The sequence below is a fragment of the Callithrix jacchus genome, chromosome 1 (genome assembly GCF_049354715.1).
Source record: "Callithrix jacchus isolate 240 chromosome 1, calJac240_pri, whole genome shotgun sequence".
In the NCBI taxonomy this organism is placed as follows: domain Eukaryota; kingdom Metazoa; phylum Chordata; class Mammalia; order Primates; family Cebidae; genus Callithrix; species Callithrix jacchus.
In genome coordinates this window covers 70,638,510-70,655,721 of record NC_133502.1, presented here as the reverse complement: position 1 = coordinate 70,655,721, position 17,212 = coordinate 70,638,510, and the positions used below count along the sequence as shown (strand labels likewise).

Sequence of the window (17,212 nt, the reverse complement as noted above, 5' to 3'; positions counted from 1 at the left end):
TGGTTGATACACATCTGGCATTTAGAAAGAGAAGTCAGAATGAATCTTTTTTAAAAATAAATAAGGGGGGTTAAGTAATGATTTCTATTGTGGAAAAAACTCGAAAATTATGTTCATTAAAGATATTTGTCAAAAGATAAAGATGTCTAGTTATGTACTTGTACTTACTGCGTTTTCACTTTACTAAAGTTCAATTTTAAAACAAGTAAAAAATACAGATATGTCTCAGAGAAATAAAAAATACTGTAGGGTGGCATAAATTCCAAACTCTGAGACTCAAGGAGAGCAAAGTCACAGAATGCTGAAGAATTCAGGAGTAGTTTGGTTCTTAGCTCACCTGTATTTTTTTATCTTTTCAGAGAAACAACGAGAGTTTGCTTCCCAATCCCTTCTGTAAAAGCCCAGTTGTGCCAGGCGCGGAGGCTCATGCCTGTAATCCCAGCACTTTGGGAGCCGAAGCGCGTCCGCGGCTTTACCTCGACGGATCACGAGGTAGAGAGATCCAGACTATGCTGGACAACATGGTGAAGCGCCATCTCTACTAAAAATACAATAAGTTAGCTGGGTGTGGTGGCGCGCACCTGTAGTCCCAGGTATACCGGAGGCTGAGAATCGCTTGAACCCGGGAGGCGGGGGTGGCAGTGAGCCTGGATCGTGCCATTGCACTCCAGCCTGGGCGACAGAGCCAGACTCCGCCTCAAAAAAAAAAGCTCAATTGCTGCTTCAGTTATAGAAAAAAACAGGAAAACACACACACACACACAAAAAGGAAAAGGGAACAAAGGCTCAAAAGACGGAAACTAAGAGCCAGATGGTTATTTCAAATATGCAGGACAAGAGGGAGTCCAAATAACCATTTGGGAAAAGTCCTTTTAGGGCTCCCAGAACTAAGGAAATCAGGTGGTGCCACTTTAAGTATAGTATTTTACTATGAATGAGTTACTGGAGAGCCACTTGGGGTAAGTTTAGGGTTCAAAGAAAAAAGTCTTCCCACTGTGGATTGATCCATATTTTTCACGGATAAACATTAGATATGGCTTCGGAGCCTGGACTGTCCTTTGTTGGAGGGCACGATGCACCATATATTTTTATTTCCACGAAACATATTCCAGAGGTTTGCTGCCTTCCAGACAGCAGCTGGCACCGGGCAGAGGCACGGCCTACGGCCTGAGCTGCTGGCGACTGCCTTGCGCTTGGCTGTGGGTCCCAGGCTGCGCGGGGCAGCCCCGCACCCTGAGCTTCCTGTTCCGAGCAGGAGCGGAAGCTGTTCTCTGGAGGGGCCACGGCTGGCTGCTCCTCCTTATATTTGGGGGAGAGAGGAGCTGGTTTGAAGGAAAGGAGGGATTAAGTTTGTAAAAGCGTTGGCTGCTCCTTTTAACTCTGATGCCTAAAGGGGGTGAGCTTATAGCCAAGTAAAACGAAGAGAGATGACCCCCTGTTGAGTGAGGAGGATTTCTGGATGAGCCGGCAATGTGTCCTGCAACTGTCGATTTGGCAGATTTGGTTCAATCAACTGCCAACTGGTTCCCACTTCCCTCAGCCTAGTGTTCTGACTGACTCCCCAGACTCGGGGTGGGAAGCAAGCAGAACAAGACAATCAAAAGTCAGCCAGCCTTCTTGTGGTCTCTGCTTGTGCACAGCTGGTTTGGTTCTGAGCCGGCTGATGCACTAAGGGAAAAAGCCTGGGCTGCTGTGGCTCTTTGGCGGGATTAGAGTGCGTGCGGGAGGGGGCGGGTAGGAAGAGGTGGGAGCAGAGTTAGGCTGAGTAATGAACGAAGCCCTTATTTTGCGTCCCAGCTGCCCTTCCAGGTCCCAGCGCCCAGCCCCTGCCCTGCCTGGATGACGAGGAGGGCGCAGGCGTGGAGGACGCCCGGTGGGGCTGGGGCGGGAAGGCGGCGAGCGCGTTTCCATGGCACCGGGGCTGCGGGGGCTGCCAGGCCGCTGGGCACTCGGTTTCAGTCGCTCCCGGTGGAGCAGGAGCAGGCAGAGCTCAGTGGCCACCCAGCCTCTGGGGTTCGCCCGGCCGCTCCCCTCACGCTCCCAGCCGCCTGTGACGCCTGGTGGGGCCGAGCTGCTGCAGTTCCCTCCGCGGAGAGACGCACCGCGCCAGCTCCGCAAGCCCCGCACACCAACTTCTGCCTGGCGAGCCCAACTTCTGCGCTGGGTTCGCACTTGCGGAGCCGGAACTGCGCACCGCGCACAGCCAGGGCGGCGGTCCTGGAGGATCAGCCTCGCCGAGGGGTCCTCGCGGCTGTGGCGCTAGTGCTTCTGCGCTCGGGCGGTTGTCGGCGGGCCGCCAGGAAGCGCCCTGCAGCTCGGTCCCGGCACGTAAGTGGCGCCCGCGCGCTCCGGAACGCTCCGAGAGAGCAGATGACCGCGCGCCCCACCCCAGACCCTCTGCGGACCCCGCGGCCCGAGCCCCGGAGGGGGCGGGGTCAGGAGGTGAGGGCCGACACTTGCGGGGGCTGCGGGCTGTCCCTAGTGGAGCGCGGTTCCCAGCGCGTCCTTAGGGAGCTTCAGCCCGGGAGCGGAGACCGGGACCGGGGCCCGTGTACTCTCCACCCTGTACTTTCTCGGCGCCTGACAAATTTTTTTCCTCAAGGTTTGGGTGTGTGCACGAGCGCGCGTGGGGTGTGTGTGTGTGTGTTTTCTGTTTGAAGAGTAATTGGCTAACGACTACCACTTTGTGAAAGGATTGTGAATGAAATCCTGTCGAACAGCGAGTTTGACATTTTTTTCTTTGTAGAGACCAATGAGTGTGTGCACATGTGTAAGAATGCATGCATAAAGAAGGAAGGAATTTTTTCTTTTCTTTGAGAAGTATCCCCGAGTCGGAAGAAGTGGTTTATTTCACAGGGTTGACGAGAGGCAAAGTCCTGGCTCTTCTGCCCAAGTGAGGAGCTGAGGAGATGAGTGTGTGAAGGATTGAATGTTTGGCTACTTGGTTGCTAGTCCCCTTAGTAGAGAACTGAAGAGTTAGGAGGAAGGTGACTCAAACGCATCGTCTCAGGAGGGGCATGGTTTCGTTCAGGATTAGAAATCATGAAAGCTGGGAGATAATTCTTGTCACCGTGTCAGCCATAGGGAGGAGCTCACGGGAAGTCTAAGTCTTTTTTTTTTTTTTTTTTTGAGACGGAGTTTCGCTCTTGTTACCCAGGCTGGAGTGCAATGGCGTGATCTCGGCTCACCACAACCTCCGCCTCCTGGGTTCAAGCAATTCTCCTGCCTCAGCCTCCTGAGTAGCTGGGATTACAGGCACGCGCCACCATGCCCAGCTAATTTTTTGTATTTTTAGTAGAGGCGGGGTTTCACCATGTTGACCAGGATGGTCTCAATCTCTTGACCTCGTGATCCACCCGCCTTGGCTTCCCAAAGTGCTGGGATTACAGGCGAGAGCCACCGCGCCCGGCCCTAAGTCTTTACAAATTGCCTGGTCCTCTTGACTGGCTGGAGAAGTTTTCCCTGAATTCTGTAGCATCAGCGGAATCATCATCGAACCGTCTGAGAGAGAAGCCAGATCTAATTCTGTTTTTCGATTTTGGCTCCTGAGCTGTTATGAATAGACACCAGAGTACTGTGAATGTTTAAACATGTTTGCCATTTTGCTACTACTTTGCTTCACCTTTGCCTTTCTGAAATGTGAATATTTTATTATAGAAAAATGGCTTAGATAAGTACACAAAGCCATCCACAGATCTCTGGGGATTTTACTTTGTCCTGTAAGAAAAATGCGATTTGTGGTTCAGGTTACATTTCCATATTTCATTCCTTTCATGTGAGGTTCAATTTGCTACCTGGTTCCTGCAAATGTCACTAAGTAGAAATCTTGACACATGGCCAGGGTGTCAGTGGCATCTCAGAACGTCTGGCCTATAGTTTGTAAATATGTATTTGGCAGAAATGCCACGTATCTGTGTCTGTGATTTCTCTTGAATTGATGTGTCTTGTTTATTTTGAAGAGAAGGTTGATTTAGACTTTTCTTCTTCAGTTTATCTCAGAAAACCCCTCACTTTGGGTAGCTTGTACATGTAAACCTGCACTTCTTAGAACCTGTCTTTTAGAAAGCTTGCAGAGTAGCCATGCTCTTACCTTTACAAGTGCCTTTAAGTGGATCCTGGGTTGGCTAATTTTGCCACAAAATCGCCCATGCACCCTGAGACAGCACAGTCCCTTTGGAGAGGAACTGAGAAATAACAGAAATACCCACATTACTTTTGACATTGTTTGGCTGTTTTACCTCAGGTTTCAATATTGACTCTTGCTGAAAAGGCTGGAGGAATGACATTGCAATATTTTTTCTTTTAAGGAGACTGCTACTGCAGCTCATTTATTTATCAAGTGAGAGGAGATCATATATATATATAAATTCTCAAAAAATTTAAATTCATAAGGGTTTAATACAGATGCTTTTTTTCAGGAAGTTATTGAGATCAATCTAATGACTCAGTACTTTTCTGAAATCTTGATAGGAAAAAAATCTAAATTTTGTACTTCTCCTTGGTATTAGACTTAATGGTGGTTTCTTCAGCAGGAATCGTGTTGGGATTTAGTGCTAGGTTTCTTCAGATGACTTTGCAATTGTTGTAGGCATGTGAAATGCAACCGTGTATAGATAGCACCTGGCTAATCTTCTACCTTGTTCCTTAATGTTTTCAAGCTTCTAGAATCCATTTAATTTATAAAATCAATGAGTTGCTTCTCAACAAAGTTTCTAAAATTATCCAATTTACAGATTATAATTGGTCCTAGAAAACAGAAAAAAAAAAGTAAAGGGATTAAATTACTTCTCTGCCGTGCCCCATGCTTAAACTTTCATCACTGTCTTCTTAGACTGTAAAGCCTCTGAACTTGTGCTCATATTGCTAATAATATCTCTTCCATAGTGCAACTTTCTACAACATGCATCAAATCATATGAACATAATTCTTTGACCACAAACCATAGACAATTTTCTATTTTTGTTCCTTAACAAAGGACAATGTTCTTAGCCTGATTTACAGGGTCTTCAATGATATGATGTCAAAAAGCCATTTATCCTATTACTTTTGTATTAAAAATTTCACCAAAAATTCATGCTGTTGCTCTATTTTCTTTAATTGGAATTCTCATTATTCACCCCCACATTAACCCAGTATATGTTTACATACCAAAAACCTACCTACTTTTCAGACACAGCCCAACACTTTAAAGAGTAAGTAAGCATTTCAGGCTAAAGTAACTCCTTTTTCTTTCTGGTATCATGCCATTTTTTTTTATTTGACCACTTGAGCCACCATTTTCTTTAATCTCTGCAAACCTGTCCTTCCATTAGTTTGAAAACTCCTTAAAGACACACACACACACACACACACACACATGCACACACACACACAATAAGTTTTCTGTTGAATAGGGATGATCACATTTTTAAATTTGGCATTCAAATGCAAAACCTGCTGAGAGCTAAGGCCTGGCTTAACTAGCTTTTCCCTTTGAACAAAAAGGTATTTTGAAGTTGTGACAGCAAAAACAGATATCTTTGAGAGGCTGGTTGCAGTGATCCTAAATTGTTTGACATTACTGGGACATTTTAATTGATTATTTCTGAAGCATCTCACTCTAGGTGCCATGTTTAGAGACAAGATATTAAAAGAGAGTAAAAGGCATGCTTTCTATCACTAAGGGCTTTACTAAGTAATGAAGAAGATTAAAAGGACACACATCAACACATGTGTGTCCATGGAGGTCCTGAGTTAAGCTTCCCTAAGGATAGGTAACGTTCCTTTTTGTTCACACCTAGAAAATACCTAAGCATATCAATTAGGACACATTCAGCTACATGTAACAGAGTAGCCAACTACTCGTAGCTTAGTTTAGAAAATTATGTTGGGGTTTTGGTTGTTTGTGTAATTTGGAATGTCTGGAGGGAGGTTATTATAGGCTTATTGAGTGGCTCTGTAATGACTTAGAAACTCAGGCTTTTTCTATTCTTATTGTGCAGCTGGTGGGGACTTCCATAACTCCAAGCATCTCTTGCTTATAAGGATGTCCCACAGAAAGAAAGAGGCCAGGCAGAAATGGATTGTCATTTTATCAAGGAGGAAAACGGAAAAAAAAAAAAAAAGGAAAAGAAAACTCCTAGCATTTTTTACCACACTGTACTTCCCACCACCTGCCCAAGACCTTGCTTTAAAAAGCAACTGGGTCCAATAGCTGCACATATCTTCAAGGAAAGCAGGGGAAGTGAATTTCTAGAAAAGGGAAGCAGGCTAGCCACGGTTGGCTAGCCACGTGTTTTATTCCTTGGAGTTGAGCATGTTGCCACAATGAATGAGATTGAGGGTTCTTGACAAAAATGGATGCAAAGCTGCTTTGTGAAAACTTAGTGTCTCCCACACAAGCAATTCAAAATCTTTTACTAACTCTTTAGCTGTTTTTCAGTAAGTTAACATCTTTTTGGGGAAAATACAGGCATTTGGGAATACGCATGAGCCCTCTTAAATCCCCGTAGTACAATAACTAAAGGCCATGCATGTCTAAGAACCAATGTACCTTTACTTAATTTCTTTTCTGTTTACTTTTCAGCACTTGCCAAATTAATGGTATCTGCAAATGGCATCCGTTTGCTAAATAGTACTCCAGTGCCCCCAAAGAACTACTAGTTCAGTCCCTCAGGTTTCTGCAGTCCCACAGCCAAGCAGCTGTGATAAGCACTCAAGAACAATATTAAAGGAACTTTCTAGACAGAAAGGACTCCAAGTAGTAGTCATCAGAGCTGTGTCACCATGGAAGTCCACACTGGGCAGTGATCGCATTAGAAAGCAGGACAGAATTTGAGTTATTACCAGGAAAGGTTCCTGGTAGAAAAGAATATATTGGGTCACCTTTTCAGTTCTGGTCAGATTTCAGTCTCCTTAAAACACAGTTTGTTGACTATTTCATAGAGAGAAAAACTGAGGCACATATTTAGAAATATTAACCTAAACGTAGAATAGACAAACCACTGGTGAAAGAGGCATTGTGCCATTATCTTGTACTTCTTCACCCGATTCTTGTTGCTGCCCATCTCTCCGCCCCCGACAGACCCATACAAATGGAAAAAAGATACGAAAACTATCTTTTCTGCAAACCTTCAAATTCATGCAAATGAGACCATCATAGTCACTTGAATTGGGCTTAAGACTATAGCACTGATTTAAAAAAATAAAACAAGACAAAAGACAACTTTTGCAAAATTGAAGAAAGATTATGTTTCTATTTCAAAATTTCGAGGCAAAGTTGAGCTGGCATGTCTATTCTAAAAACGTTTGATGATTGTATTTATTTTTAAAACTTTGGCAAATGTGAACATTCTGTGTCAAAGTTCTTTTTTATTTGTTCTTTTTTTCATAATAACAAACAAAAAAAACCTTTACCACTAACTTTTGCTTTTTTGTCATTAATGAGGTTTATGCATTGGGAATCATTTGCTATCATTACTAATAAGCTCATTTTAATATCTGCATTTGTGATTAAGCTGACTTCTTTAAAGAAGCCTAGAAGTCTGCCGTTTCCATAGTGAAAATGTAGTAGACCTATTCCAACCACATCTATTCCCTCTTCTCTCTCCCTCTTTCTCTTCTCTCTTTTTCAGTGGTCCCTATAGAATTATTTAACGCCATAATTCTCAGTTTGCATTTGGCAAGCTATATATTGGGCAAGGAAGCCTGAGCTGTTTTAAAATACATGTTGATGACTATTACTAATAAAAAATAAACTCTAAAAGTAACCTATAATATGCCCTACAAAGATATGACCACATGTCTTTGCTTCACCTTAACATTTACTATGCATCATTGTTAAATTTTAGCATATTGAAAATATCTTCTGACTATAACTCTAAGAATGGAAAAAAGACAAAATGATAGTCGAAATACATGCAGATGGCCTACTTGGACACCATCACCTCTCAGCAAAGTTTTTCTTTCTTTAAAACATGAAACTTTAAATTTTATTTGAATTAATATTCTTTACTTGTCCTTGAAGAATTAGTCTATTTTTGAAAGTCTTATTTCTACCATAAAGTTATTCTACATATTATTATTGACTTTTACATATTGCTTTAATTTTTGGAAACTGATTTTTTTTCTTCAACTTTTATTTTAGACATAAGGGATACATGTGCAAATTTGTTACACGAGCATATTAAATGATGCTGAGGTTTGGGGTATGGATCCTGTCATCTAGATAGTAGGCACAGTATCCAGTAGATAGTTTTTCAACCCATGATTCCTCCCTAACCCCTCTAATAGTCCCCGCTGTGTCTTTCCCATCATTTTGCTCACATGTACTCAATGGTTAACTCCCACTTACAGGTGAGGATATGTGGTATTTGGTTTTCTGTTTTTGTATTAATTCACCTAGAATAATGGCCTCCAGCTGCATCCATGTTGCTGCAAAGGACATGATTTCATTCTTTTTTTATGGCTGTATAGTATTTCATTGTGTATACGTATCACATTTTAAAAAATCCAGTCCACCATTGATGGGCACCTACACTGATTCCATGTCTTTGCTATTGTGAATAGCACTGTGATGAACACACAAATGCATGTGTTTTTTTATAGAACAATTTATTTTCCTCTGGGTATATACTTAGTAAGGGGATTGCTGGGTCAAATGGTAGACTGTTTTAAGTTCTTAGAGAAATCTCCAAGCTGCTTTCTCCAGTGACTGAACTAATTTATATTTCCACCAATAGTGTATACACATTCCTTTTGCTCTGCAGCCTCACCAACATCTGTTATATGTTGATTTTTTAATAATAGTTATTCTGACTGGAGTGAGATGGTATCCCATTGTGGTCTTGATTTGCGTTTCTCTGATAGTGATGATGAGCTTTTTTTTCATCTGTTTCTTGACTGCTTGTATGTATTCTTTTGAGAAGTGTCAGAAACAACTTGTGTTAAAGAAAAATTTATCTTTTGGATTGCTTTATCAGAGAATCTCAGCATTAAGTGAGTAAAAACTCTGGGCACTAAAGAGTTCTTCCTTTAGATATATAAATATAATAACCTCAGCTGGGTGTGGTGGCTCATGCCGGTAATCCCAGCACTTTAGGAGGCTGAGGCAGGTGGATCATGAGGTCAGGAGATCAAGCCCATCCTGGCTAACACGGTGAAACCCTGTCTTTACTAAAAATACACACACACACACACACACACACACACTCACAAAGCCGGGCGTGGTGGTGCACGCCTGTAGTCCCAGATAATTGGGAGGCTGAGGCAAGAGAATCACTTGAACCTGGGAGGTGGAAAGGTTGCAGTGAGCTGAGATATCGTGCTACTGCCCTCTACACTCCAGCCTGGGTGACGGAGTGAGACTCTGTCTCAAAAATATATATACATGCAAAATATGTATATATATAATATAAATATAAAATAAAATATATACTAGATCATAAAAAATATAGAATAAATATGTATTTATATAATTATATATTGATATATAAATATATTACATCTGTTTATATAATATATAATAATAAATATATAATACCCTCACTGGGTTCAATATTGTAAAAATTATTAAATCTCAGGCAGCCAAGTGCCTCAGGAAATAATCCTACTGCCAAATCCAGAAACAAGCCTCCACTGAATTTAATATAATCCACCAGTGACAGATTTAGCATCAACCATGGGACCTAGTACTGGACAGTATACTTGGAGGACTTTGGAGAAAAGAGTTTATATTCTTAAAAAATTGTCCCTGGGAAAGACTGTTTTCTTCCTGGATGTTATGGCAACTGTTCATGGTGCCAGGAGCTGTTGCAGTCATTTTGCTATTAGCCTGAGGAGGAGAGACTAACTCCATAGATGGCAGAACAGGGAAATGGGTCGACCTGAAGGGTGATAGTTGAGAACATAGTTGAACTGCTGGATCAGCCATGTGGACTGCATTGCCTTTGGACTTACTCCATGTTCCATAATGCATTTTCTTATTGTTTAAGACGGTTTTATTTGGAATTTCTGTTATCAAAAAACATCCCAACTTCTAGAGGGGTACTTGGGACTCAGCCTCTTTTTCTTTTTTTCATGAAGGAGCAACTGCCTTTATTAAATGAAATCAGAAGGGCAATAGCACAGGAAGTTGGGTAGATGTGGGGACAACAGAGAGACAGGGGCAGAGCAGGACTGTAGATCTGTGGAAACTCTCTGGAAGAGTCAGCTCTAAGGTGTGGGAGTCCCAAGGGTAAAAGAGAAAAGGGAAAGACTACCCTTTGCTCATATGAGGCTGAAATAATGAGATCTTAAACACGAGTGAGAACCTCATTGCCCCAACCCAAGGTGACTTTAAATCCAAGGTATAAAAGATTAGCATGGATATTCGTTTGAATAAGGAAAATGAGAATTATTTCTTTGAGACCAAAAAAAAAAGAAAGAAAGAACTGATTTTTGATTAAGAATTAAGGCTGTACAATGATTCAGAGTGTATGGATGAGAGACAGAATAAATTCCCCAGTGACCCATGTATAAAACAGGCTATAAACAAGAGAATGAGAGTGGAAGTCAATGAAAGGCCACCTTGCTCATGCCTCCATGCTACGTGGGCGTTAACAAGCACTGCAGCCTTCTATTCCTTTCCATGTTGAAAAGTGTGCAGTGTCACAGCAGCCGAGCTGTCTGGGCTTTGGCAGGTCAGAAACACCCATTGCTAATGTAGTGGAGGGTAGGGGTGGGGATGCTGGCCTTGGCTTTGTGGAAGTGCAGAAGGAAGGCAGAAGGAAAACATGCTGGGGCAGTGCTTGTAATATGATGTGACCATGTAATATGATATGATAGAGTCATGCAGTAGCAGACACTAGAGTTGCTTTATCAGGCCAAGGTGCAGGCCAGAGGTTCAGCCTCTTACCACAGTCTGACAGCATCCCTGACAAGACAGACGTCTTTCCCGATTCCAGCAGCAATTGTGTGTGGCCAACTGTTCTAACAGTTTTTATAAAATACAACAGGAATAGAGCAATAGTGAAGACTTACTTGTTTGGGTTTTTTCCCCCTTTTATTCAGTTATTTTTTTTCTTAAAATTGTGTTAAAATATGAATAATTTGGCACTGTAATCATTTTAAGTGTACAGTTTTATGACACTAAGTACATTCACATTATTGTGCAACCATCACAGCCATTCACCTCTAGAACTTTTTTTCATGTTACAAAACCAAAACTCTGTACCCATTAAACACTAACTCCCCATTCTCTTCCCACTCCATCCTTTGGCAACCACCATGCTACTTTCTCTACATATGAATCTGTCTATGTTAGGTACCTTATAAAGGGGGAATCATACAATATTTGTTCTTTTGTGACTGGCTTATTCCACTTAGCATAGTGTCCTCAAGGTTCATTCATGCTGTAGCATGGGTCAGAATTTCCTTTCTTTGTAGGGCTGAGTAATGTTGATTTGCATGTATATGCCACGTTTTGTTTATCCATTTATCTTTTATGAACATTTGAGTTGCTACCACATTTTGGCTATTATGAATAATGCTGCAATGAACATGGGTATAAATAGTGAGCTTTAATATGGCAATTAAGTTTTAATCTTTAATATGTATTTGATAGCCCAAATCAGGGATTGACAAACTGTGATCCTCAGGTCAAATTGAGCCTGACATCTGTTTTAATAAATAAAGTTTTAGGTACCAGAACAAAATTGGATTTGGTTTGGAAAGGAAGGAATGCTATTTGTGGAGAGTAGAGTTTGCATACAAGATAGACTGAAAGTAAAAAATAATAATACGTAGCTACTGCTGAGGAAAGAAATAATCACTTTTAGGGATGTGTTCTATGTCAAACATTATAATGAAATAATCTTTGCATTATTTCATTTAATCGTGAGGAAGACCGTAAAGAGATTCCCCATCTCATTCCAGTTTTGCTAATAGATTAAGAAAACTGGGCTTGGAAGGTTTAAGACTTCATGCCTCTTTGGCCATAAAATCTTTGCTCTTTCTGCAGTATGACACTGTCTTTGAAAACATGCAGAAAACTTCACAGTCTAAAAGCATTTAATCCATCTCACAACCATAATTGTCAGGTGATAGTGGTTTTGTTTTTTCTGCTTTTAAGGGAGGAGATTGAGAGGTTTAGGGAGTTTATGCAGATGTCTGAATGCATGCAATGGGTAAGTGGCAGAGCCAGGGTTCAAACCCAGTTTCTCTTACTCTGCGGCAGCTTTTCTCAACCCCTGCAACTATTGATGTTTTGACGTGGATAATACTTTGTTGTGAGGGGCTGTCTTGAGCCTTGTAGAATGTTTAGCAGCATCTCTGGCTTCTACCAACTAGATGTCAGTAGCACCTCTTCCCCCTTGTAACAACCAAAACTGTTTTTAGATTTTGCCAAATTACCTTTAGGTGTGGGAATCACTTGAAGTTGAGAACCACTGGTTTATATCCATGCCGTTCCACCATACCTCTCTGATTTTCTACTTTGAAGCAATTCACAATCTAGTAGATGGCAACAGATACACGGTTAAGTCTAAAACAGGAGAGTATTATACTGAGAGATATGTGGAACCCAGAAGAAGAGTAGAACCTAGTAGTGTTAAGAGTATAGACTTTCCAGCTAGACTGCCTAGTTACAAGATTCGGATCCCACATTTACTAGTTGTTATCCATGGACTAGTTACCAGTGTTCTGTACTTCCGTTTCCTCATCCACGAAATGGGAATAATACTAATACTTGCTTGACACAAAGTAAACAGCATGACTATGGCAAGCCGAGGCCCCCTGCTGTGCAGGGTAGAAAGTGGGGATAAAGAGGTTTCTATTTTGAGCCCACTGCCTGGTTTTCATTAGCTCTGCCTATAGATTTCCATAATGCCAACCCTGAGGGCTGGAGCCTATGTTTCTGGCCTCATTAAGGAAGGAATGGCTGTTTTAAATGGTTATTTTCTGGATAGGAATTAAACAATTAACATCTTACCTGATTATACAAGTGTAGCATAGGTTTATATCTCTAGTCTATCCTGAGAGAGTTGAAGAGACACAGACACCAGTATAGGAGTTCTTGGCCATTTTCTAGTTTAGCTACTTCCTCTACAGATAGGAGATGGTTAAGATCAGGGTAAATGATAATCTGCCCAGAATTAAAACTAGTTTCTAGAAAGCCAGAACTGACCTGGACCTCTGATTTTTAGTTCAGTATATTTCTTTCACTGATTATCTATGCTTTCTCACAAAGATGTAATTTGCAGATGCATAAGATACACTGGAGGTTGATGATGATTGGGTATTCTGTAGCTAGTAGATCTATTCTGTAAATTATAAAAAACAAAAATAAGTACTAAATTTTTAAGTGTGAAAATTTATTTCTTAATCATATTTATGTGTTCAGTAATAACACTAGTATTTTTTCCCCTAAAATTTATTTTGTTGTTTTTCCAGAAGAGTTGCCTATGTTAAAGGCTTCTGCTCTATCTAAGGGAATAAGGAGAAGGCATTTCCTGAGATACTAAACAGGATTTTCCCTAGTTACTCTGTGGTGATAACTAGAGTAACAGTGTCCACTGCTGGCAAATCAGATAATTGCACTGAACTTTACAGTTACTGTATGTAAAGAATAACATTTTACTTTCACCAGCATGCATTTTCAGGTAAGGGTTTTAAAATTTCTCCTCGCAATCTGAAAAGATGCCATTATTGTTTAAAAGAAAAATATTAGTTTTATATTAGTCCAATAATTAATGATTGATAAGCAATCAATTTGCCTCTCTAAACCTAAGATTACAACATAGTAACAGTTCCTATTTTAAGATGGTTGAGGCTTAAATATTGAGAGTAAAAAATATAATTTTACAAAATAAGGTTTGTACTTAATGCTTCCAAATAAGCAAAATCAATGATTACCATGATGCAACTACATTTTTTTAAAATCATTTAAAACAATTACTCACCAAAAATTTACCTGGTTTATTCCTTTCAGGACATTCATCATAATCTTGGAAGAAGAAAGTAGAGGACTATTGTAATGGGAATTCTTCCTTATTTTATTTGAAATACTTAAGGACATTTCAATTTGTTAAACCTTTGAAGCACATTTTGTAATCTAAGAATTTAATTTATTTAACTAGACAGCTGGACAAACGCCTAAGTAGAAATGGCCACTTTTGCAAGATTTCTGTGAGCTTTAGAGAAGCTTCCTGGGTTCAATGCCAAAAACAGGCGGCAGAAGACCCAGCAAATGTAACTCTCGGGAGACTTGCTGTAACTTAGGACAGTTTGTTACTCCTCCTTTAAAATTTCTCCTCGAAATTTGTACTTGTGAATGGTGAAAACTGTATTTTTTTTCTTTGCCATAGGAAGAAAAAGTAACTCAAACACACAGATAAAATTTCTCCTCGAAATTTGTACTTGTGAATGGTGAAAGCTGTATTTTTTTTTCTTTGCCATAGGAAGAAAAAGTAACTAAAACACACAGATAAAATGGTCGTGTTGTGTTATTATAACTTATGGAAATCCACAAATAGCAATTTATTCTAGTTACAGAAATACAGCTTGGCCAAATTAGAGCTAGTGTGGAATCTTGCTGTTTACTAATTTTGAGGTTGGGTAGTTACAGCTGTAGCTGGGAGCATACACTACACAGGAAGACTGTACATACTGATGACAATTGTTACATTATATGCAAAGGTGGTGACTCCATCTCTGCTCAGAATTCCTTGCTTCGTGATGAATTCCATTTTTTGAGATTTGGAGCTGTAGGATCCTATACATCAGAACTGAGTAGGCTGAAAACATAAATCTCTCCACCGTGCTGCTCCTTTCGGCTCACGTGTTTATCCTTCTGTGGACTCTTCAGGATTTCCCTTGACCTTGACCTGCAAGATCAAGTCTTGTTTCCTCTCTAAGTCTTAGAGGTGTTTCCAGAAGACTCTATCTGTTCTTAGCATACTTTGTTTCCATTTTTCTGTCTTCTAGATCCTCCCACCTGCAAATTTTATTTGCAGGATTTCTTACTCATTTTTTTCATTTGTTCTTTCAACAAATTTTTATTGAATTTTACTGTGCCAGGAACAGGAAATAGAGCAGTGAATGAAACTTAAGGGGCCCTGATCTCATAGAATTTACACTGTTGAGGAGGAAGACTAATCATCAAATGTATGAAGACAAAAATCAAAATGAGATATGCTGACGAAAGATTTGAGCAAAGAAAATAGGTGAGGTCTGAAGAATGCAGGTGGTTGCTGTGGATTGTCAGTTACTTTAGATTGGATGGGCAAGGAATACCTTTATGAGGTGATACTGGAGTAGAAACCTGAATGAAAGGAAGGGTCAGCCCTATCAAGTAGTTCAGGTAGAAGAAAGCAATTTGTACAAAAGCCTCAAGGCGAGCGCAAGCTTTTCATGTTTGAAGAACGGAAAGTAGGCCACCTTCTCTCCTTGTACTGTTTCCCATTCACCTTGGAAAGAACAGGTACACACAGGGGATATTTTTCTCATTCATCTCCCACTGGAGAATTATGGCTCCATTGAATGCTTGAGCCCCGCCCCCCCTCCCCTTGTCTGCCACCTTTTGCATACTTCCAGATGAAAAGGTGACGTCTTTTGGGAGACCTCCTGATTACCACTTCAAAACACTGTTACTTTATCCTGTATTCGACTTGTATTTGACAGCCTGCCTATTCCAGTGTGTGATCCTGGAGTTGCTTACTAGCCAACCCAAGGATGGATACAACTAGGGATTTACTGCTTAGTGTCAGATCATTCAAGAAAAGTTGCTTTTGCAGGTCCAGAGGAGTGACTTGGCCAAGACCATTTTGCCAATTTAAGGAGAAAAGTGAAGCAAAGGATTCTGCATTCCACCCAGAGCTCTCTGAATTACCTTGTTCTGTCCCTCGTAATATATCCCTCTGCCAAATTTTATTGTTTTCTCCAACTGCTTTTGTTTTTCCTTCTTGTCTTGGATATCAGGGTTCCTTCACTTTTTGATCCTTTCATTCAAGCGATTTCTTTCTAAAGCATGCCATTTCTTTGTCTCATTTTTATTTAATAGGAGCTACTGGTGGTTTTTGTCTTTAATTTTTTTTCCAATTAGATTAAATACAGAGAATGTACATATTGAATCCTTCTCATAGTGAGACTACTTCAGATGGATAATGCAGGTTTACAAAACAGATTGACATTTATAGTCTATGAATTACAAACAAGGAGGATAATAGATGACTGCATATTGTTAAGATTTTTATAGAACTTTGTTACTCAAGATGCAAATCTAACAACCATGGTCAGTGGCACATTTTAGGGTCTTGCATTAATCTAATTCCCTGGGGCTTTCTGACCTAAGTCTAACATCTTCACTCAACCTTACTCAAGGTAGGAGTTAAGCTTACCATAAGAGATAATGGACAGAGAGGATGTGCTACGACTCTTGGGACCATGGAAAGTCAGACAAAAATAGAGTAAAAAGTGGACTGAGATTGTTTAGGAAGCTGTCTATGGCTTATTAAGCTATTTCTAATCATCATTAAACTGAGTTTGTGTAATGGTGCTGTTAGTAACTTTAAACCCATTTTTAGGAGAGCTGAAGAAATTCTGCCACTAAAGCTCGGACAAAGGAAATCAAAAATATGAAATGCACAGAATTGTACTGAACAATTGTTTCTCTGGAATGATAAAGTATAACACAGGGAAAGTTAGAGATCAATATAAAACCTGAAACTTTTCAGGTTTCTTTGTTCATCAAACATTGGATGTTGTTCTGACGTTTCCAATCTGTTCACCCCACAGAAGGGCTCCTTAACCTCAGCACTGTTGGCACTTTTGAGCTGGTTAATGCTTGGTTGTGGAAAGGGCTGTGCTGCGTGATGTACAATGCTTCGCACATCCCTAGCCATCAGCACTCTTCCCCACTCCACTGTGGTAACTAGAAAATGTCTTTGGACATTATCAAATGCTCCCTGGGGGACAAAAAAAATACCCTCAGTGGAGAACTAACTACTCTCCTTAGTGAAAGTATTCCCTTTTCTAAAAAGGATAATTCTTAATTATTATTTAAGCCCTAATTCCAGCAAAGAATCGAAGAAGCTTATGAGGAAAAAGCAAAGTTTGATACATTTTTTAGTTTAAATACTGAAGGTCAAATGAAATGTAGTGGTAAGGGAGACAGGCATACCCACTATCTAGGCTGAGGACAACAATTATAGTTAAAGAGTGTGCTTAGCTGTGAGATCCAAGAGGATATTTAGATGGA

The 17,212-nt window shown here is 40.5% G+C and overlaps 1 protein-coding gene across 10 annotated transcripts in view; it reads left to right on the top strand.

The window, feature by feature from the left end:
* Positions 1-9,410, top strand: part of LOC118153609 (uncharacterized) — a 55,291-nt gene extending 45,881 nt beyond the window's left edge. For 6 of the 10 annotated variants that reach the window (XM_078364733.1, XM_078364739.1, XM_078364710.1 and 3 more), the window contains one exon: positions 360-2,658. In XM_078364733.1, the coding sequence (XP_078220859.1) occupies positions 1,840-2,658 (819 nt within the window). In that variant the 5' untranslated portion in view covers positions 360-1,839. Of the gene's footprint in view, positions 1-359 lie in introns of all 10 variants that reach the window. The other 4 variants (XM_078364724.1, XM_078364717.1, XM_078364737.1 and 1 more) reach the window with 1 other exon arrangement.
* The last annotated feature ends 7,802 nt before the right edge of the window (positions 9,411-17,212 follow it).